We start from the raw sequence: 21,671 nt of genomic DNA, 5'->3' as shown, positions 1-21,671 counted from the left end.
CTACACACACTGCACTGAGGTCAATGGATTTTATTTTTCAAACAATTCAGTATTAAGACATGAATTCATTCAACACAATCTTTTGAAATTTTAAAGTTTTATCAGTCTATGAAATACAATCTGGAGTTAACCTCTCACAAATAACACAGACGCGCGCACACACACTAGAACATTGCAAAGATGTTTACTGTCATAAAAAAAAGTTATTGATAAACAATAGATATTGTAGTTCTGTCCAGAGCTCCCCAAGTTTGATCTGTCTCGCTCGCCGCTACAGCTGCTAATCATCCATACTTCAATTACAAATATAAGCTATTAGAGGGAAGTGCCTCGTCGTGATATTAACCATCGTCCACCTATCTAGAATCAAAAGGGCATAAAAGGCAGTTATCAGGATTCATGACACCGAAACAAAAACAAGCATCCCAACAGGTGATTGTGTTAAACAGAGAAGCTGATATCTCATGTGATTACATACGAAATTAAGCTACAGAACGATTCCAGTAACAAGCAACACACAACCCAGCCCACATTCAGTCCGCCAAAGGCCGCTGACGATCACTTCCTGCAAGTCGCCCCGAGACGGTGGTTCAAATGCTTGTATTGCTTATAAAATAAATGTAATCTGCTTTTAGTCCTGCCTTCTTACTGACTGACATGTTCACTGTGGTCAGAGTGACACAAATCTTCTTTAGAGTTCAGTTCTTTTAATGGCTCTTGGCGAGAACGACATAGAAATCAGAATCAGAAATTAAGACTTTATGTACAGAAATCAATAGAAGAACAACAATGCATTAAATTAGATAAGTTTATTTTGGGGAGCGACCACCTCAATAAACTAGATATTATTATTAGCTATAATGTAGAGAAATAACCGACTTCTTATTGGTAAAATAAGGATCTTACTAAACACAAATGTTTTCCAACATTCGTGTTTAGTGATTTACAGTACAGGAAAACTAGACCAGTTTTATAGATCGCCAGGTCTTTTAGAGTATTACAGCATGATGAAAATGATGAAAATTCTAAAACTGAACAACAAAACTTCTAAGCACAGAAACACAAAATCCACACACTTCTAGTATCCACATCAGTGTCAGTATCACAAACTATGAAATAAAATAGTTTTTTTAGTTTCATGAGATGTTTTCTGTATTTGGTGTCTGGAGCGATCAGTGATGTCACAATTGTTCACTTGCAAAAAGCATTTTTTGTACAAACCTGAAGCCAAGAGCCAGTAACCTCACTACGACCATTACCCCATCACCACTACACAGAGTGTGAACATCCCTGTCGTCAGCTTGTCGAACTTCACAGGCAAATCACAGCGCAGACCTCAAGTCCAACACCGGCCTGTGACTCACCACATGTCTGAACCCGGGCTGGTTCCTCTATTAACCAGTGACATTGTAAAGCTCAGAGATAACGACACTGTCCACACACAGACACAGCTGTCCCAGCCGACTACAGCACTTACTACAACCAACAACTTCGGCTGGTTAGACACAGACGACTTTAACAACTGCTGAGCGAATGTGGGGAAAACTCCACCTCCCTGTTACACTGCATTATAGCTTTAACCTCTGCCTTAAAATACATTGTGCTTTGTTTAATAGTGATACATGATTTTTTTTTTATAAATACAAACCTGTATTATATATTGTAGATGTACATTCACTTTATTTTTCAATATAGACTAATTAACATCCTTTTTTATAAAATAGGCTTCTCAGAATATATATCAAGCTAATTTCCCACTACAAGATTACACAATCAGCATCTTTAAAGAATAAGTGCTTACCTCAGGTTGCTGTGAGGACCTACATTGTCTGAGCAGACAACACAGAGTTTCATTTGATCTGTGCACAAGTACTAAGTTTTCTCTACAAACATATACTGTATCATATGTATGGCTTTTCTCTATGCTGGATCCCACTGGGAGTAGATCCTCTACATGTTACACTGGACTACATCTATTTGCCTACTTGTTATTGCAACTTTATGGACATCTATTGGTTACTTTAGGTTTTAACTGGTGCCAAAAAGGAATTTCAAGTCCCTCTGTGGGATTTTCTGGATTTGATTTAAGTGCACTTAACTGGCACAGGACATTTATCGCAATGAGGGGGGACATGGAGTTGTGCCTTTTCTTCACGTAAGAGACATGAGGAGATCACAACCCATCCGAAAACTGCTCAGCTTCCCAAATCCAAGGCACTATAAATCCAAGCAACTGTAAACATGGCAGATTGATAAAAAAAAATTAGGAATTGACCGTAAAAAGCACAAGTTGGATTGTAATTGAGAAATTGGAACTAGAGGTCATGGCACATGGATCTTCAAGGATAAAAAAAAACAACAACATAGGAACACATTTTTGATACAGTACTATATACTATCAACAGTTTACATGCACACCAAACTATCTGCTTCAGATATATCTGCAAATTTATTTGTACTGAAGTGAAAGTGCTTTCTCTTTTATTACCTCACCATAAAATAATCTCTATTATCGTTGATAAAAGGCTCTAACCATGTACTGCATTCTTAATAGCTCCATTTTCCACCATTGAAAATATCTTTGTGCCTAAGAGCACGACTTTTAGAATCATGTCCCTCTGATCACTAGCCAAGATTCCTTTCATAGCATATGAGCTCACGGGAGTTTTACAGGTGCTTTCATTTACTACCAGATAAACCCACTGCATGAAAATTAGTTGCAGACAATACTTTTAAAATGTCCATCTCTTAATACTAAAGTGCTGTGGTGACAAGATAATTACTAAACAAAAAGCTTGATCTATGAGCTGATTCCCCGCTAACGCTGCAACATATCAGGCCAATAAGAGCAATACAAGCGATGCAGTACAAGTCATTGTCATTATAAAGCCAGAAACAGCTAAAATCTGGTAATAGTTTTAGTGAAACATCATCTGACTCTTTGGATTCACATACTGAAAGAAAACAGCGGTTAGTGATCTGTAGGAACAGCTTTTCTCTCTCTCTCTCTAGTCTCCATTTAAGCTCTCTTCCCTTTGGACTTGGTTCATACCCCTGTTGCAGAATATGCTGTGAACTTTGGCAGAATGTATATCGATATAAAATATATTAAGTCTCGTGATCCAGCCATGTTGGCCATAGTAGATTCTGCTGTGGCATTTCAGAGTCACCCCAATCTTTCCACCGTCCCAAGACAAATATGAACTGCACTACACTAAGAGTTATTCTATTGCAACCCCCCTCTCACAATAAAGACCCACACTAACGATATAGTCTAAGAACTAAAATATATTACAGTAGAGTAGATCATTGTGATAAAAGGGTGAGGTACCCTGAAAAACATCTCCCTCAATCACTAACCTCAGTTTCACCCTCCAATGTCCTTTACTGACAACTGTCCTCCTGCGCTGTTGTCATCACACTCGTCTAATAACATTCGCCAAATATGTGACCTGTCCTTTTCAAACAAAGACTCCACAAGAATAGCATATATTGCAACGTAATGGCAATATAATTACAGCAAAATTAAGAAGAACAGTAGGCTAATACCAATACAGAATCACAACATGTAAATATCAAAATGTATTTTGTAAATCTATGAAATCAAAGTTTATATATACGCCTGATGAGTCAAAGAATTAAAGGCTCGCTCAAATAATAGAAAAAAAGGCAAAGCGGGAGTTTTCCCAGAACTGATTCAGAGTAACGTTGACATGTACTTAAGTCTTTAAGAGTTTTTAAAACAGAAATTCATTTGCTTCTGAATTCAAGGCGTATTTGTCATCATCAAGAGTTGCAACGTCATTTGCCAAACAGGCCAACGAATGCTTGAGGATACGGTGAACTATAGACTACAAATGTTTAAACAAGCTACCTTGATCTAAGTTTTCTAACCCTTCGTAGTATTTTTGTACTAAATCCTTCTTTTAAGCCTCCCTGGAATTATTAAACTTCCAAAACAACAGGTTCTACAAGCCGCTGCCGATCTGATAGGCATTCCAGCATTTTATTATTTGAAGACCACACTAAATGGAGGCTATATACGAGGCCTGCAAATGATTGATCTAAGTGTCAGGTGCTATTTACAGCTTCATTTCAACATACAGTATTGGTAAATAATGCCTTCCTCATAATGTTAGAACCATCAAGGAATGTTTTAACATACTTCACAATTGGGAACTAAATAGTTACGACTGAACAAGGTTCACCAAGTAAATCAAGACAAGAATATTTACAGTACAAATTAATATGTGGTATTAACATCTGAAGCTCGTCTGTGATTTTTATGAGGACTCCAAGGACAATGTTTTCTGGCGTCCTTGGAGCAAATTGTAACTTAAGAGGTAAAGGCTGGAATGAACTTTGAGACTGTGTTTCTCTATGTGTGTCTGTGTGTCTTTGTGTCTTTGGAGTGAGTGCATGAGAATTAGACGGACAGAAAGAGATGAGAGAGTTGGCATCTGGGCGCATGCGTTAGTGAGAATTTCAGGACATGTACTTCAATCTCCAAGCCCAGCAGGACTCCATACGCTGATCGACGCAGCTCTCTGTTCACCAGTTCATGATGCAGTTTCGATTCAAGGTCATGAAGTACACCTGGCTGCTGCCTCCAGACCGCACTGAAGCGAAGAACACCTGAGGTTCAGCACAAACACACAGGAAAATATGTCAGTAACATCCTTATATTCTCCTCCTGTCAGTGACTTCACTGTCGCGGTCTTGCGTCTCTTACTTTGTCATTTCTCTCACAAAGGAACTTCAGCCTCTGAGCTCTTTTGTGCATGAAGACGCCATCCAGGTGGCCAGTCTCCACAGAGCGAATCTCAATGGCCTTCTCTCCCCAACCCATGATTTGATTTGAGCAGATATGAGCTGCACGAAAATGTAACGTTAATACAATGGAAGCTGATTACAGTTTATACACCAGTTAATGAAATACTGCTTTTGGGTTGTACTCATACCAACAGATGTGGGCATCTCGCCCCACTGCAGGACCACATCCTTGATAATGCGTCCATAAGTATTTACATAGACTCCCTCATCTTCATAGCACAGCAGCATCTCCATGCCATCTGAGCTGGGTAGGAACACAATTGCATGTGGTGTCACATGGCTCTGGATCTGTTGGAGTCGAGACCAGATAGAATTAGCGCCTGAGGACTTTTACATTGGCTGAACCTCTACTGCTTAAAAGAAACTTACATGCACAGGGATATAAATATCATAGTTGTTTCCAGAGTCCACGTCAATGGCATGGAAGCCAGCACATGAACCGTAGATGACCTTCAACCTCTGACCCTCCTCCACTGTCAGGTCAACAAGCACAGGCCTGTGTGGAAGGTCTGCAAATGACTGATTAAAAAGAGTAGAGAGGTTTGGAGGTGAAGTAGAAAACCTTAGGCGAGAACCTAACCTTGACCTGAATGCTTTGGTTGATTGATCCAAGCTGATAAGCTGCTGTAGCAGATGGAAAAGGGAAGACTTACCTTGAAGGCCATGAATTTGTGATAAGGTTTAGGTGCCCAAGCATACACTTCCACGGCATTCTTCAAAGCAATCACCAGGAACTTTATCCTCTCATATTTCACTAAACATATCAATGACAAGTTCATCTGACATTAGATACTTAGAATAGCATCAATAATTTACTGTGCTAAATGCTTTTAATGAGAATTTGATAAGCCATATGCCACTCACCCACTTTGTAGTGTACACAGCCCTCCATCTCTCCCACAGTGGTCCACCCCTGCTTCTTCTCCACCTCAGGGTCATTATGAAGGATCTTGTTCCTCAGCCAGGCCAGATAATAGACACGCACTTTGTTTTTCTTGCCTTTAAAAGACACAGTAAGCCGAATGTACTGAGCACCATTTTGGTCTAATACTAATTAATAAAGGCTAATGACAATATTGGGTTATCATTAAAGACTGTAGTCATACGCCAAAGGCACAGGCAGCTTTAGCCGACTGCAGTGAGAGCAGACTGGCAATGAGTACGACTAATGACCTGATATAGTGATGAGCAGGTTGAGTCCCTCCAGGACGTCCATCTGTTGGAACCTGCGGGAGTTGATGAGGGGATAAACCTTGCCCTGTCCACTACGGTCCAGCAGCTTCAAACCGTTCTCCGTACCCACCAACAGGTTCACACCTAGAAACACAGAAAGATATATAAACAAACTTTATTCGTAAAATAGGTTTGTGCTGTACCTCTCTTGTAATTCTGTTAACTTATCTTGGTTTCAGTTGCTCCAGGTACCACCTTAACAAATAATCGTGACCTGATTTGCTTTATCTACACCACTGTTTAAACACGAATTCTTTTTATTATTTTTTTTAATACTCGTACATTAAATACAACAGTAAGATAACTTCCCCTCACTTTAAGTCATCACATTGATAAAAGACTGTGTTGGGGAAAAGAGCTTATGAGAAGATGCGTCTGGAAGACCAGAGAGTAATTTAGTTAAATTGCTTTGGTTATAAAAGCAGAGACACCATGTTCTCTCGCAGACAATGTGCATCAGTCTCAAATCTAATCTACATGAGGGTCCTCAGATTGAGACATGGTCGCAAACACGGCCAGGCAAGTTACTTCAATAAAGGCAGTTAAGGTACCTTGTTATGGGCTAAAACACCTGACGGAGCTCTCAGTATGTTGTGAGCTAAAGTCTAGTTATCTTTAATATAGACAATATTTCAACATGTACATTATTATATTGTAGTTTTGTATTCATACTAAAGCACAGACACAGTTCTCACCCCAAAGGGCAGCACATAGGATCTCTGAGTTGAATCTCTTCTTGTACTTGCGGATCTCAGGTGTGTCATTGGGAGGTCGGGTGTTAGTGGGATTGACATTCACCATGGATCCCTTTCTCACCTCCATCTTCAGCTGCTCAAACCTGGAGCCTATACAAAGAAGCAACATTTGCTGAAATCTGGGGAAAAGACAATTTGGCTCAAGGTGCAGCGCTTTTAATAAATAATGTCCCTATTTTATGCAAATATTAAATGTACAGAAAACGCATACTTTTAGTGTATTTTGTTGCACATGTAATATCAAAGGGTAAGGTAGGTATGGTGATTAATTTAGCAAGGCAACCGAAACAAATGCTTCTGAACTTCTTCTTACTTACCGCTGACAGACATGTTATCCCCTGTACTAGCAGGTGACTGGTACATGCCCAGATCCACAAAGGTGGTGAAAGAGGACTTTCCAGATGCTTTAACCAAACCTCTGGACTGATACTAGGTAAAGCAAAGAAATAATGAATCATCATCACCTTATAAATATTTGGGGCTTGTATGTAGAAATAAACTTACATGTACAGTATGTGTTATGTGTGGACTTTATTGCTCAGCTGTGTAGATGGATGGCAGTCCATGCATAAAAATAAACCAGGAATTCAGGGCTTGATAAATTTAGCATCAGGAAAAAACTTACATCATAAACAGAATCCTTCCCAGGGGAGGAGTGAGTGGCTGAATCAGTGGGGGAGTGAGAGGGCTGCACCACATCTGGCAAGTTAGTGTATCCATTATGGCTCCGCTTCTCTGGGGTCTTAAACACACACAGACACACACACAAACAAAAAGGTATTGCACAGTAATACACAACATCAATGACATACATGAATCTACACTATCTAATATCTAATGCACTAATTACCAGGATATGACCAGTCCACACACATCATAGTGAAAACTGAACTAGTAGAACACAATTTTGTGAAGTTTTGTGAATGAGCTTAGATTCTAATCGATCATTATTTCACACCTCATCTGGTTGACGCACAATACAACGACAAACATCTTACAGGTTTCAGATAGCAAGCCATGTGTGGGCACCCCTGTTTTAGACAATATATCTCAAGGTCTACTCGGGGGTAAATGGGAAGAATCTCATTAGCACAGTGCTACAGTGTGAAGCACGACCTCCTCTGGATGACAATAATTGTCCAATCTAGTAGGTGGGGCTGCCACTGAGCTACTGTGCAGCTGTATGTCTGTGCTTTTAGTGAGATCAGCCTAAAGGTTTGCTTTTAAAAGCATGAGACCTAGTCATTGTATGTGTGAAAGTGTCTTCTGTGTACAGTATATCCTGCATATGTGCAATATTTATATGCTTATATAATATGCAATAACCCTTCCCATTACTCCATACTCACTCTACCTACCTGTATATTGTTGCACTATGTTAATTCTTGCGGCTGTATTTTATTTTTCTTCTCTGTATCGTGCTGTTGTGTGACGCAATTTCCCCACTGTGGGACTATTAAAAGGTTTTCTTATTGCCTTTTTATTCATAATGACAGTTTGATAAGTTACATATTTTAATTCTATAAAATAATGCAACCGTACCGTGACACAAATATTCGACGCTCACAAATCATGCACACAGATACAGTAAACACAAAAAAACCCAATGGCACTTGAGCGAGGTGACACTTCCCACATTCAAAGGATGAGCCACCTGCAAGATGAATGCAGTCTGTCACTGAATCATGCTGCTGTCTCTCCAAAAACCAGCTAGAACACTGCTCTCTCTTCTTTACACACACTTAGTAGGGAGTATTAGAACACAACTGTAGTTTCTTTGCTAGTGTATTGTACCTGTTGATTAGCACATTTCCTTTTCTCTGCCAAATGTCATGAAGTATGTCTAAAGAAATCTTTTACATTTGCTAAGTGTGAGTAAATACATGACATCAAGCGCTAAAATAGACCCAGTGAATTTGTTGCTTTGCAAGAACGCTTGACATTTTCCCTCAAGTCACAGTGCATTTCAAGCACCATTATATGTGCCGATGACTCACCCTCTGCACCAGCATGGTCTGATCCCCATAGCCTCCAGCCTGATCCCCCTCCCCTGCTTCGCCTTCATCTTCATGAACCACCATGGTGTTGACTGAATCAGTGTCTGCATCCCTGTGACTGAAATCAAAAGAGTCTTATGATATCAAAGCATCCCAAGATGGAGATAGACTTCTTTATTGAAGTAAAGTTGGCAAATAAAAGCAATTCTCCACTTCTTGATATGCTACTAGTGGTGTGTGACGACATTACCGATCGGTTGGGCTTTCTTCCTCCTCTGCTCCTTCACCACTCTCACTCTCCTCACTGCTCTCGCTGCTCTCAGAAGATGAGGAGTAATCATTGGCCTTAACTGGGGGCCTTGGTTGCTCCTCAGTACGCTCCTTGGCAAAGAGACCATGGTCCTACACATGAAAACAAATTATGTTACAAACACATAAAAATTATACTGAACATCTGAGGCAACAACATTTAACATAGGCCTTTTTGGACAAGGCCTATGTTAAATGTAGGAAGAGTATCAAATCACAACGTGTTGATGCTATGAACAATATATTTAGACACAGAATGCAATGATATGCACATTTCAAAACAGTTTGATGAAAATAGTCTAACAAACAGCAATTTAAAATAATTCATTTTGAATTTGACGTCAACAGCACATTGCAAAAACACTGTGTTGCAACACTTATATAAAGAACCTCTGGTGATAAAGAATTTGAGCTGCACAACAGATCAAAGACTCCTTTGTTTAATTTTTTTACTTCATAATATGCCAAATATTCTCAGCGGGTGACAGGTCTGCAGGCCAGTTTAGCACCTGATTCTTTTACTAACATGCTGTTATAATATGTGCAAAATGTACTGTAAGTACAATACGGCTGGAACATTTAGAACCATACTATAGATGTTGTACAGCATTTCTGTTCTGTTTTACACTGGATGTCATCGGTTTTGGAAACATGGTTGTAATACCATACAGGCATATTTAGTAAAATTAGCAAATTCATGATTTACACAATGAATGAAGACACTATGCAGCATGCAATTCATTCTGTGTCAAGTCATGCATGAACACCGAAGCACTGCACAAAATATAAAGACAGTAATACTAACCTCCCCTATAGCTCTCTTGTAACTCTGTACGTTTAAAGTAAAGTTGACAAAGGAATTTGAGGAGAAACAACAAGGTAATAAGCAGGAGTGTGAGAGACACAATTTGCAATCAAAAGGTGAAAGGAGACAGTTCATACTCCATAAGTCCGGATTCGCACAGACATGCATCCAGTCTGTGCAGTTTGAGATGCACTGTAACTAAGCATATGTTCAGTAGTTGGTGATTTTTATTCGAGAACTTCTCATATACACTAGTGGTAGACATTGGAGAGACACCATGTGTAATACATGTTAGAAAGACACCACTTACAGCGGGGCGCCCAGGGCGGGAGGAGGTGCGAGACTCCCCTGGCTTATGACGACTATCTTGGGAGAGAATTGGTGAATCCATTTTGGAGGAGCCTGGAAATAACAATGGGGTAGATGGTAGTTAATATTCTGAAATTAGGATAAGAAAGATAGTCTGAAGAAAAATATGACTCAAGAGGAAGGGACCTACTAAGGATGCGATGCCTCTCTAGTGAACCAGTCTGGGGCAAATTGGATATGATGCTCATACTATCTCCCCTCTCCCAGCGGTCATTGCGACTAAGATCTGGATTGCTGCAGTGAGGAAACAAATCACTTTTTTGTTATGATTTAAAACATATATACAATATTTAGATATTTAAAACATCTTGTTTTACTGTATGTATGAATGATGTGGAGTGTGTTACCTGGCTCTCACTGGATGCCTTATTCCAGAGGTCAGGTTAGTGTTGAGAGCTGTGGCAATAGATGCTGTCCTTTGGGGAATCTAAGGAAAACATCATAGTCTTTCATTTACTAATTAATTTTAAATCCTGATAAACTTTAAAAAAACAAGAAAACAAAAAGGTAGAGTGACAACAGCACAATCAAAGCATTTATAGAAATGCAATTATTATAGCTATTTGAAGCAGATGAAATATTATTATTCAATATTTTACCTTTGGTGGGAGTTCCACATCTGGCAGGCGAATCCAGGGGCCTCGATCCTCTCGGATTTGATGGGCCTGAGGGGCCGGGGTTTCAGAAGTGGGGTCTGAATTTTGACGCACCAGTTCTCTTGAGTGGATGGGACGGGGTGTGGGGGTAAGGGAGGGATCCTGGGTAGGGAAGGCGGACATAGTCTTAGTGGGCTGGTCACACAGGGACTGGGAGCGAGGGACAGGGGCAGCATAAGGCTTGAGAGGAACCAAGTGAGCCATTTGGAACTGCAGAGGGCAGAAGGAGCAGTATACCAGGAGGGAAAGCAGTTGAATGGAGGAGGAAACGTGCACAAGTCAGTCGCAGAAGAAGCCCAAGGCGAGGAAATTGCAAGATTGCGTGGCCGATGAGTTTATAAACATGTAGGAACACAGTGATGGTGAAAAAACAGGAAAAAGAAGAATAAGTGTAAATAAAGCCGCATAGAACTCCACAGACATGCAAAAGGCACAAACTATTATATTTCCTATTTACAGTATTCATATTCCACTTGTGAACACCCACCTTGCTCTGCCCCCCTTGGGGTTCAACAGGCCTCTGCATTGGTGGGGTCTGAGCAGACTGGACTACTCCTGACTGGCTGATTGAGTCAGAGCGTGACTGGATGGCAGTGTCGGAGACAGTGGTACAGATTTTGGGTGAGCCCTGTCTGTTGAGTTTACTTCGCTCCTCCACCTAAAATAAGAAGAGCAGTAATGAATACTATGATCAAGTGTCATGATCTGCACTGTGATGTGCAAGTCAGTAAGTATATTTAACACAGCTACCTCACGAGCCCATGTAGGTTTGTTGTTGGGCTCTAGGTTTTTGTTGTAGTGGTAAAGTTGGGGCTTCTTTTCTTGCTGCTGTTGTTGCAGAGACACCAGGTAGGCATGCTCCTGCTGCAGCTGCCTCTGCAGGCGCTCTGACTGGCGCTGTTCCTCCAGCTGCTTGCGCTTATACTCCTAAGCAAAAAGGAGCACACTGCAGTCAGGGAATCGCTTGCTTTAGACCGACACATTTGACAAATCAGACATGATTTACCCACATAAACTAATGTGTAAACGTCACGTTTGCATCCATAAAAACTGAAAGCAAAGGTCCACAAACAGCATTTATCTAAATACTGGCACATTAGTCACCTGGCACATACAGTACTGTAGTATATACTAAATGTTTCTTTTCAGGCTGCCCGAGGCTTTTGCATTAGTAGATCCACAGAGCATGCATCAAACTTTTCACTTGCCAACCCGGTGTGAATACAAGTGTGAATGTCTGAAGTGTTAGGAGTTCTCATACTGTAACACTAGGAACCATGTCTTGTAACAGTCAGACAATGGATTCATTGTTTTATGGATATTTCTTTGCAATTACTGTGTACAGTATGGTAATATGTTTTGGTTTGCCTAGTTCAGTGAGGTATTTCTCAATCCAAATAAACAAATATGACCAGATCCAAATTCCAGTGACTCCTGCATTCCACAGCAGCTAAAGAAATGTCACAGGTGTGGTAATGCTTCCTACAGTGAACCAGTCTAAACTATTCCACAAATCTAGGTCAGTCCTTGCTTTTTTTAAGGAAAGCTGTAAACGTTGCCATGATGTGGATATGCTCTACATAATAGTGTTGGCCATCTAAAACCTGCACAAACAGAACTGTTTGTGACTGTAAAAGTAACTCTGGGTTTGTGGTTTTAGGTGGAGGAAAAAACAGCAATCACAAGAGAACATGTGACATGCAGTGTTTGTTTTGGGTAAAACAGAAAAGCTACTGTCTACCGCTGTGAGGATGCGCATTGTTCAGACCTGATCAGTAAATCTCCTTTATTATGAGGTACTATAACAAGGAGACAGAGTTGAAACCCCATGAACTGAGAAGAACACATGATAAAGGAGTAGGGGACTGGTTTACCATTAGCAATGCCTGCTCCTGAAGCAGCTGCTGCTGAAGGATCTCTAACTGCCGCTGCTCTTCTTCTAACTTATGCCTGATAAACTCCTACAGTAAAAAGTGAGAAAGAAGAAATGACAGCTGTGATGTATCTACAGTATACAGCAAATGTGAGTTAAGACAAGCAGGTCACAGTTATGTACAGTAATGACATCCCAAAGAAATGAAAACCGTTGTACAAATAAAACTAAACAAGTCTAAAATTGACTTTTTCGTCAAAAGTTAGCAATAAAATCAGTGCTTACTAATAAAGACATTAGCAACATTAATAATTACTGGTGACAAGTAATTATCAGTATACTGTGGCTGTTGTTCAATGCTAACGTAAAATTTGTGTTTGGCACAAGAAGGTGATGATGCCAGACGCCTGTGTTACTGAGGGTAGACTGGAAACTGAGCATAAGAGACCGGGAGAGCTCACCCACAGAAAACTCATCTCTGAATAAATACACTAATTTAGACCCTTGCTGCTATGGCAACCTACTCATGGAATTTCATCACCAGAGCAATTTGCACAGTGCTGCCAGTGGACACACACCCCCCTACACAGTGACTGGCTGACTGCAGCCCCACGTTGCCTGTGGTTGGTTACCTGCTCCCTCTCAGCCAACCTTCTATCTTCTTCCCGTCTCATATCGTCAAGTCTCCGATGGGGATTCTTTTCCTGCTGCCTCACCATCTCTCGCTCTTTTCTCTGTTGCTGGGAGAGGAGGGGACAGGAAAGAGAGAAATGAGCATAGTGGCTATATTTTCACAGGGGAACCTATAATGGATAGCTTGCTCACAGGCAAACTCACTCTTGTTTTTTGTGCAAAGCACTAAAAAAATAAAGATAAAGGAAAAAAGAGAAGAGAGAATAGAGGCTGTGAGTCACACACGCACACGCACACGCACACACACACACACACACACACACACACACACACACACACACACACACACACACACACACACACACACACACACACACACACACACACACACACACACACACACAGTACTGCCTTCTAATTATCTCAGAGTGTGCTGCTTTGATACAAACCAGAATTGACCACAGCTATTTACTTCTGAAAGGAAACAGTCTTTATCATCTCTTTTAACCGAGATTGAAATTACATAATTTGTTCCTCGCAGTGAACTGAGAACCTCCCACTTAGAAGTGACACATGCACCCAGAATTCTTGTTGCTGGGAGTTTACTGGCGAACAGATAAGATGAGGTGAACAGAACTGATTGCAATCACAAAACAGAAAGGCCATAACTGAATGAGCAGGTTGGTGCTACAGTAAGTTCATGTCTGTCTGCACACTTATGAAGCCAAGTGATGAATAAATTATTTACAGTAGATTAGCAAAAAGCGGCTCATCAAAGTTAAAAACTACATGCAAAGCAGCTATTTCTCAGTCAAACCTAAGAAAAAAAATGATTAAAATTGCTAAGTAATTCTAGGGAGTTTTGTTAACATAATTTTCTTTCTTACTTCGTGCTAAGAAATAGCTGCATCACATTTTTCACTTTAATGAGAGAAATACTGTATGTCTGGCCTCTACTTCCAAATGCAGCTTAAGAGGTTAACAGTCCTATAATTCCAATAACTGGAAGTCAAAATTTTAATGTAAGAAGTGTTGAACCTGCTGTTGATTATTACCTCCTCGAGTCGGCGGCGCTGTTCCTTCTGCTCCTCGATGCGTTTCTGTCGATCATGCAATAGTTGCCTCTTGTGCTCCTCGGGGTCTCTGCGCTGAGCGGCCAGTTGGGCCTGCTGCCTCTTGTGAGCCTCTGAGCGCTCCTTGTTCTCTTGCTGTAGACGCTGGAAGTCTCGCCTCAGGGTGGACTCGCCAGGTATATTAAGGATTGAACTGATGACCAATATTCAGCATATCACAGACAGTGATTTACAACTCCGTGAACAGACAACAGAAGTTAAACTAACTCATTATGATAATTTACCTTGATTCTCGGTCATCCCCCCGATTTTCATCTTCTTCATCACTACCACTGTACTCATACTCTGTCTCCTCTGAAAGGTGTATTAGAATAAAGTAGAATAAACAAGTCAGAAAACTAAATGAGCGTTGTGGTATGATCATTTACAAAACAGCCTCACTGTCCAAAAAGACCTTACAAAGCCCAAGACACACACTCAGACATTACATTTCATTTCCATTTGCTTACCTTTCTCTCCTCTTTTCTTCCGAGTACGGTCGATATGGTCTTTCAGCTGGATTCTGACCTGGCGCTCAGTGGGCTGGTCCCTGATAAAAGAGTGCTTGAGCAGCTGTTCTGTGGATGGTCTACTGGGATACGTCTTCACAAGGCAGCCTTCTATGAAGTCAATGAATTTCTTGGACCTGTGACGAAAGTGAAAGTTAGAGGATGATAAATCAGTGACTGCTACAGTAGGTGATATGGTAATACAGCATATGAATCCAACACTAATCTAACTGTTCTGCAGGTCAATTATGTGTGTCTACTGTCTACTACTACTAGGCTAGAAATTGCACCTGTTCAGTCTTCTCTTTTCAATTTGTTAGAATACACTTGTTTGGTTTAACTACTGATATTACAGGATCTATGCTTAATATTGACCCACATCAGTAGAACTTTATAGAGTAAATTAAAAATCTATGATATGACTATAAATAAGACTCAAAATAAAAATTTCACAATGGTTAAAACCTTACCATTTTTTGGATTTTAGTTTTGGAGGGGGATTCCTAGGAATCAGGAAGAGCGCCCTCATTGGGTGCATGTCACACAAGGCTACAGAAAAAAAAGGAGATGGTCAGAGATATATATAATCCTCCTACATATGCTACCGGTCATGCAATAGAAGATCTGAATAAATTGAATGTTAGACATCTACGGTATCATATATCCCCAAATAATACCAGCCACCATTACGCATTCTGTGTATTCTCAAGCAGGGTTACAGCTGCTGTTATCCAATCTTTCACGGTGCCTCAGGCTTATTGTTGCATTGAATTTAAGAGCAAGGACTGTGAGTCATTGTGTTCCCAGCGTAGGTAGGTAGCTAAACCGGACTGGTTAGCTTTAGACTTTCACAGTAAATAGGCTTTTGTAACGCAGGGTATTGGGCATATGCAACATGACAGCAGAAAGCAAGAATATTATTTAATTCAGCATTTCAACACATTTATTGACACTATCACACCTCTGCTATTTCAATTCATAGGTTTTAGATTTTCACAAGTTTTGCAGACAACTCTGTGCCGATCTCTTGAAGACGAACATGAAATAGTCTCATCTCAAACGATGAACACATATTTGCCAGTTTAACTTGTTTTAAAACTATGCAATTGAATATTAGTCTAATAAGACCAGGATAAGGTCTTCAAAGGAGATAATTAGTTTTAATATAGTGATAACCACCAACTAGTGGGTTTCCAACTAACATGAAATTTGTTTACCACAACCATCATGTGTTTCACATGATTTCAGCTGCAACTTTTAGAAACTTTCTTTGGCTTTTAGTCAGGATTGATACAGAATCTCCAAGCAGACAGATCTCCTCGCTAAGTAGACCAGAGAGATCTGTGAAATCAGCCTCCACAGGCTAGCTACAAGATCACGACTACACTACCTCGAGTACAGTGAGTCATCTGTCCATCTGAACACACAGACAACAGGGCTCCATATGCAAGACAGAATCATTCATGCAGTCGTTTAGAATGGGCTTTGTGAAAAATGGCCCGTTGGTGAGCACACAGACATACACGCTTCAACCACAGAAAAGCTAGGTGTGCAAGTGAATGTACAAACGTACGAGGGGCTCCCTCTGCCATCTCAATAGCTGTGATCCCCAATGACCAGATATCACTCTGCAAAACACACAAGAATCCAGGTCAGTCCTGGTCTGTCATAGTGCCTGCTCATAACATAGTGCTTACAGAGATACAAGCAGAGCTGCCATTACCCTGTAGTCATAGGTGGAGTCAGGATTCTCATCACAGGCAATGACCTCAGGTGCCATCCAGTACGGTGTCCCAATAAAGGTGTTCCTACGTCCAACCGTTCTGTCCAACTGGGCACTCACACCGAAATCAACTAAATGTGGACAAAGGAGGCAGAGGAATTAACTTACAGTATAGCATTGCACTTTTGCAAAACAGCAACTAAAACCTGCCGAGCATTCAACATACCAAGCTTGACCTCTGCATTCTCTGTTAGCAGCACATTCTGGCCCTTGATGTCTCTGTGGATAACTTTATGGGCGTGTAGGTGTGAGAGGCCCTGGACACAAACAAAATGAAGAAAATTGGTCACTAAGTCATACATTCTGCTGCAGACAAGATTTTGAGAGGAAAGACTGCAATTAATCACCCTTAGGATCTCTCTGCAGATGTAAGCAATCCAGTCCTCCTTCAGAGAGCTGCCCTTAGTGTTTTTCACCAGGTCGGTCACTGATCCCGCCCCACAAAACTCCATAACGAGCTACATATGACCAAACAGAAAGACTTAGTAAGCACAAATAATGGAGCTGACTGCTAGAAAACCAACAGCCAGATAAAAGGGTAGACAGACCCAAAGTTGGTCATCATGGCCCGGTGGACTCTTCTTAACAAAGGCACCATAGTACGTGGCAATGTTGCGGTGGTGGCTGTATTTTTTCAGCATGTTGATTTCTGCTTTGATCTCCTCCTCTTCCTCCTCTGTGACATCCATCACCTTGATGGCTGCCAGCTGGCCGGTCTTCACATGGCGGCCCTGATTTAAAAAAAAAGGTTAGGTTATCATATCAGTAGTCAGCTAGCTTGTATTTTGGCGTGGTTGATATACTTCATATCATTTTTTTATTTCCTTTCTATTCTATACCCCTGACATAGCAATAAGCATCCCCTATAATGCAGAGGCATGTTAACATTTAATGAAAAGTACAATAGAGTGTCCTTTATACTGGAAGTGCATCCCCATTAACTCCCTTTCAGAGCGACTCATGGTAAATCTCCAGTAATGTTTTACCTTGTACACCTGTCCGTATGTCCCATTGCCAACAACTTCAACCAGCTCAAAGATCCCTGCTGGATCCTGCAGGTACAATAAATAAAATGCATAGGTCATTCAACAGGCAAACAAAGTGGGATCAGACACACAAGAAAATCATGGTTTCGTTATTTTAAGAATATTTAGGATAATAAGCTCTATATCAAACTATAAAACAAAATTTGAATTTTAAACAACTACTGTTTTTCTGAATGTAGGAAAAGGGAGGGGAGAAATTACAAGGAAGGCTTATGCAATTGAGCCCTTGAAAATATACAGACACTGTAATTTCTTTAGTTTAGCTCTGTAGTTACCTGCTACTGTGCTAATACTAAAGCTAGTTTAGATCCTATATTACAATTCCATACTTCCACACAAATCACTGGATCATAATCTCCCCGGCCTCCCACTCACATGCTTGCTACCCACCCGCAACACGCTTACATGGAAGAGACAAGAAGAGACACTAAATATTGATATTAGGTCAGATACACAAACATGGCTTCTGACAACATGGAAATGGCTTCTGGCTTTTTCCTGATTTGTTCATTTTAGGTTTCAGTACAGCAAACACGTATTTCACTGACACTAATAATGAGTAGGTTGCTTTGACTTAATTATGCAACACCCTCCCAGGAGACAAGGGAAAATGACAAGCAGTTCCACTTTTCATGCTATTACAATATGGCTTTAAGAAGATGTGTGGGTGGTGAGTCTGCTGCTTTGGTTTTAGAATGTACAACATGACCTAGCCTGCTTTCATCTACTTCCAATGATGGGGTTCTTTCCAACAAGGAAAGGGAATTTTCCTTTGAGATAGGGAATATTCAGGGGAACATATAGCTATATGTGTATACTTAGCTGTTTGGGAGTAAAACTAGGACATGGCCACACATTATATGCAAAAACATATAGCCCCTATGGTATAGACATTCTGTACAGGACACAGAAGAGGCAAAAAAAAACAACAGTATAGTATGTAGAAGAACAATGTAATGATGGAGTGGGTGGTGAGCAGAGGTGGTAGCTTCACCCACGTTCGGCGCAGAGAGTGGGATGAGAGAAACAAGGTGATAGAAAGGGAAGGATATAGTTATGTTCAATGAGTAGCACCATCAGCACATGCAAACTATGAGCAAAGTCAAATGTCAAGATGTAGACAGGCTGTTGTTCTACCTACTGCACGTTCAACAGAGATTGAACTGGAGTAGCAAATGTACATGTAGAAAATTGATTAATTTTTTAGATCTAACATTTTGTCCTACCTGAAACCATGTGGCCTTTGCAATTAGCTTTGGAATTTGGAGTTTTTGCACAAGTAACAAATTACCTTTGTACTGTTGGCTGCCTTTATGTAATGTTTAAGTTCTCCTATGCTAGTTAGTAAATTTCTCTAAATACTTTCATTAAGCCGCTTAAAATGCTTGCTGTGGAGTTTCTGGCAGCGCTGTAAAGCTACTGCACATACTGTACTGTATGGAAAATAATGTTCCATGCACATTTCTACAGGTTGATGGAATTGGGATGACAGTCAACATATATATAAAAGGTGGTTCATTTATTTGCAGTTAGACACAATACTGTATATAACCCTATTGTGCAATGCAAGGTATTTTACAGAAAAGCAGCAAAAGCTCAGTCACCGAAACAACACCGACAACACTTGTGTGCAACCAAGACTAATAAACTAATTTTGGATTTTAATTAGGCTATTCCACTCAAAATTACATAATAATGTCACTCTTGCCAAATTGGCATTTCATAGAGTGTCAAGTACATTTTTAAGCCTTTGTGGCTGACCATTGAAAACACAAGGCTGGAACAAGAAAGTCGTCATCTCATGGGTCGTTTTGTGGATTTTGTGACAGTAAAGTTAAAACCTAAATGCACACGCAGACACATAGAACATGCAAGTACGGTATAATGACTATGGGTGCTGTACTGTATGTACTGTAATATCAATGTATCAACACAGTAACATGATTTAATTTGATAAATCATATTTTTGTGTGAGAAACCGTAAATGCATCAGACGGAGAGCTTTGGTAAATAGATGAGCACGTCTTAGTTTATACGAGGCCACATGATGTTGCTCTGACGTTAACTTTATTGCGTGGGTGTTAGATCCTGGTGTTTGTGTCAGACGTAACCTGACGCCTCAGTTCATATGATATAACATCTACTGAGCCCACCTTCCATCCTTGTACATGAATAAAGTCCTGCACATGTATCTTAAAACAACAACACTCACCCTCAGAGCTGCGAGGTCTATGTCATCCAGGCTTCGTGTGGGGGCGTTTTCAGACATGGCTGGTGAAACTTATAGCGTTAGCTAACAAGTTAGCCACTTATGTTGATGACAAGTCTTTGGGGGGAAAAAAAGAAGTGTCCGCGCGAGCGAGCTCGGCGGCAAATAGCCGCAGAAAATCTGGTATAAACGCGTTGTTAGGTGCGCGGAAACTGCGGCGGAACAACGCGGTAGCACTTAGATTTGCGGGCACATCGCAGATCGAGCTGCCATCGACGCACCCAGCTGGCTAGCCCCGCGTCAACTCCGGCCGACAGCTACAGTAGGATGTTATCCGCAGTAGTTTGACGGGGGAAAAAACAGAAAGCCCCGATTGCAACACGCCAACAAAACAGATTCAAGTTGATTGAATAGGTCTCCACAAAGTGATAACGTCACCGTTAGCCGGCCATCGGTGCCGTTTGGATCACTGGCATGGTTTCAATGCGATGCACCTCCACTGTTGTTGAACACCTTGCTGCGTTCATTTTGACAAGACTGCTCCTCAACAAATGTTAGGTTTGACAAACGATGCGTGTCGCAGGTTAAAAAAAATCAACTACCAGAGAGGTCTGCGGTGCCACGGAAACATTCCCGGTTGCGCTGGTAAAAGTATGAAATACATTCGCGGCTCAGCAACGCAGTGGTTGTTTTTTTTTTTTTTTTTTTTGATAACGCAACGTCTGATGTGATGGCGTCCGGGTTCGTCCGCACCGCACCAGAACCGCCTGTCAGCCTGTCATTTAGAGGCGTCCACCCAGAATATTACGACAAAAACACGCGTGGGAAACGACTTAAATTGGCTTCGTCCTAAATGCGTTTCCTCGCGAGTGCAGTTGTGAAACTTGTTACAGTATCACGACTTAAATATTCCCCAATCTCGGCCGGAGAGTCCGACGATCCGTAGCGCGAGTCAGGTGCGCGCGAGCGATCTAACGTCAAGCTAAGCTAGCGGGCTAATTGCGTTTTCCCAGAATAAACTTTCCGTCTTCATCCATTTTCTGTGTTGACAGTCGCGCCTACGGCTGCCAGCGTTCGGGGGGGAAAAACGGGCAGCCACTGCCCCAATACAGCGTTAACGCTTAAAAGCTGCGGCCCTCGACTCTTCAAAGTTAAGCGTTGCTTGCGTTCTCCGGCGTCCAAACGTCTTGAAGTCGCATTTGTAATCCGAGGGACGGACGCTGCAGTTTCAAACTTGATATTTCGCCATGTTTTGCCTCCCAAGTCCTCCTCCTGCTCCCTGCCTGCTCTAGTCTTGCGGGCTTGTGCTGGCGATTGGCTGCACTGAACACTCCTCAAGTGTTTTCGCCACTTAACGGACTACGGTGCTGCGTCAGGGACAAATTACCTGAGAACCCGCAGACCTTCACATACTGTATGCCCCATTTTAATTACACGTAAACGCTCCTACATAAACAAGCACAAAACCGCAGTAAAACACTTGGTTTATATGTAATTATCCACAACATCAATGACCTCCTCTCAGCTGTTTTCCTTGAATATTGTTATA

The 21,671-nt window shown here is 41.1% G+C and overlaps 1 protein-coding gene across 5 annotated transcripts; it reads right to left on the bottom strand.

Moving 5' to 3' along the window:
- Positions 1–15: 15 nt before the first annotated feature.
- Positions 16–21,405, bottom strand: mink1 (misshapen-like kinase 1). 5 transcript variants are annotated; one of them, XM_029172697.3, is made up of 32 exons: positions 20,126–21,405; positions 17,854–17,919; positions 17,416–17,598; positions 17,215–17,325; positions 17,034–17,124; positions 16,808–16,938; positions 16,658–16,712; positions 15,555–15,633; positions 15,046–15,221; positions 14,821–14,890; positions 14,519–14,729; positions 13,463–13,570; positions 12,832–12,918; positions 11,708–11,884; positions 11,445–11,615; positions 10,901–11,059; positions 10,649–10,728; positions 10,432–10,535; positions 10,243–10,334; positions 9,933–9,956; positions 9,069–9,220; positions 8,819–8,936; positions 7,447–7,563; positions 7,139–7,250; positions 6,762–6,911; positions 6,007–6,150; positions 5,698–5,832; positions 5,487–5,587; positions 5,203–5,352; positions 4,962–5,121; positions 4,733–4,872; positions 16–4,635 (listed from the first exon to the last, which is right to left on the bottom strand). In XM_029172697.3, the coding sequence occupies exons 1-32, from the start codon at positions 20,180–20,182 to the stop codon at positions 4,552–4,554; spliced, it is 3,795 nt and encodes a 1,264-aa protein (XP_029028530.1). In that variant the 5' UTR covers positions 20,183–21,405; the 3' UTR covers positions 16–4,551. The 5 variants fall into 5 exon arrangements, with proteins under 5 accessions (XP_029028530.1, XP_029028527.1, XP_055370539.1 ...); XM_029172694.3 differs by having other exon boundaries at positions 10,901–11,167; positions 20,126–21,404; XM_055514564.1 differs by lacking the exon at positions 12,832–12,918 and having other exon boundaries at positions 10,901–11,167.
- Positions 21,406–21,671: the final 266 nt, after the last annotated feature.

The sequence above is a fragment of the Betta splendens genome, chromosome 14 (assembly GCF_900634795.4).
Source record: "Betta splendens chromosome 14, fBetSpl5.4, whole genome shotgun sequence".
Lineage (NCBI taxonomy): Eukaryota > Metazoa > Chordata > Actinopteri > Anabantiformes > Osphronemidae > Betta > Betta splendens.
The sequence above is the reverse complement of the archived record's forward strand: the minus strand, read 5'-3'. Positions and strand labels throughout refer to the sequence as shown.

Coding starts and splice junctions, on each gene's coding strand:
- mink1 (XM_029172694.3), bottom strand. CDS start 20,182: ATGTCTGAAAACGCCCCCACACGAAGCCTGGATGACATAGACCTCGCA. Junction 11,616..11,707: donor AACCTACATGGGCTCGTGAG/GTAGCTGTGTTA, acceptor TTCTTATTTTAG/GTGGAGGAGCGAAGTAAACT. Junction 9,957..10,242: donor CCCGCCCTGGGCGCCCCGCT/GTAAGTGGTGTC, acceptor TTAAACGTACAG/AGTTACAAGAGAGCTATAGG.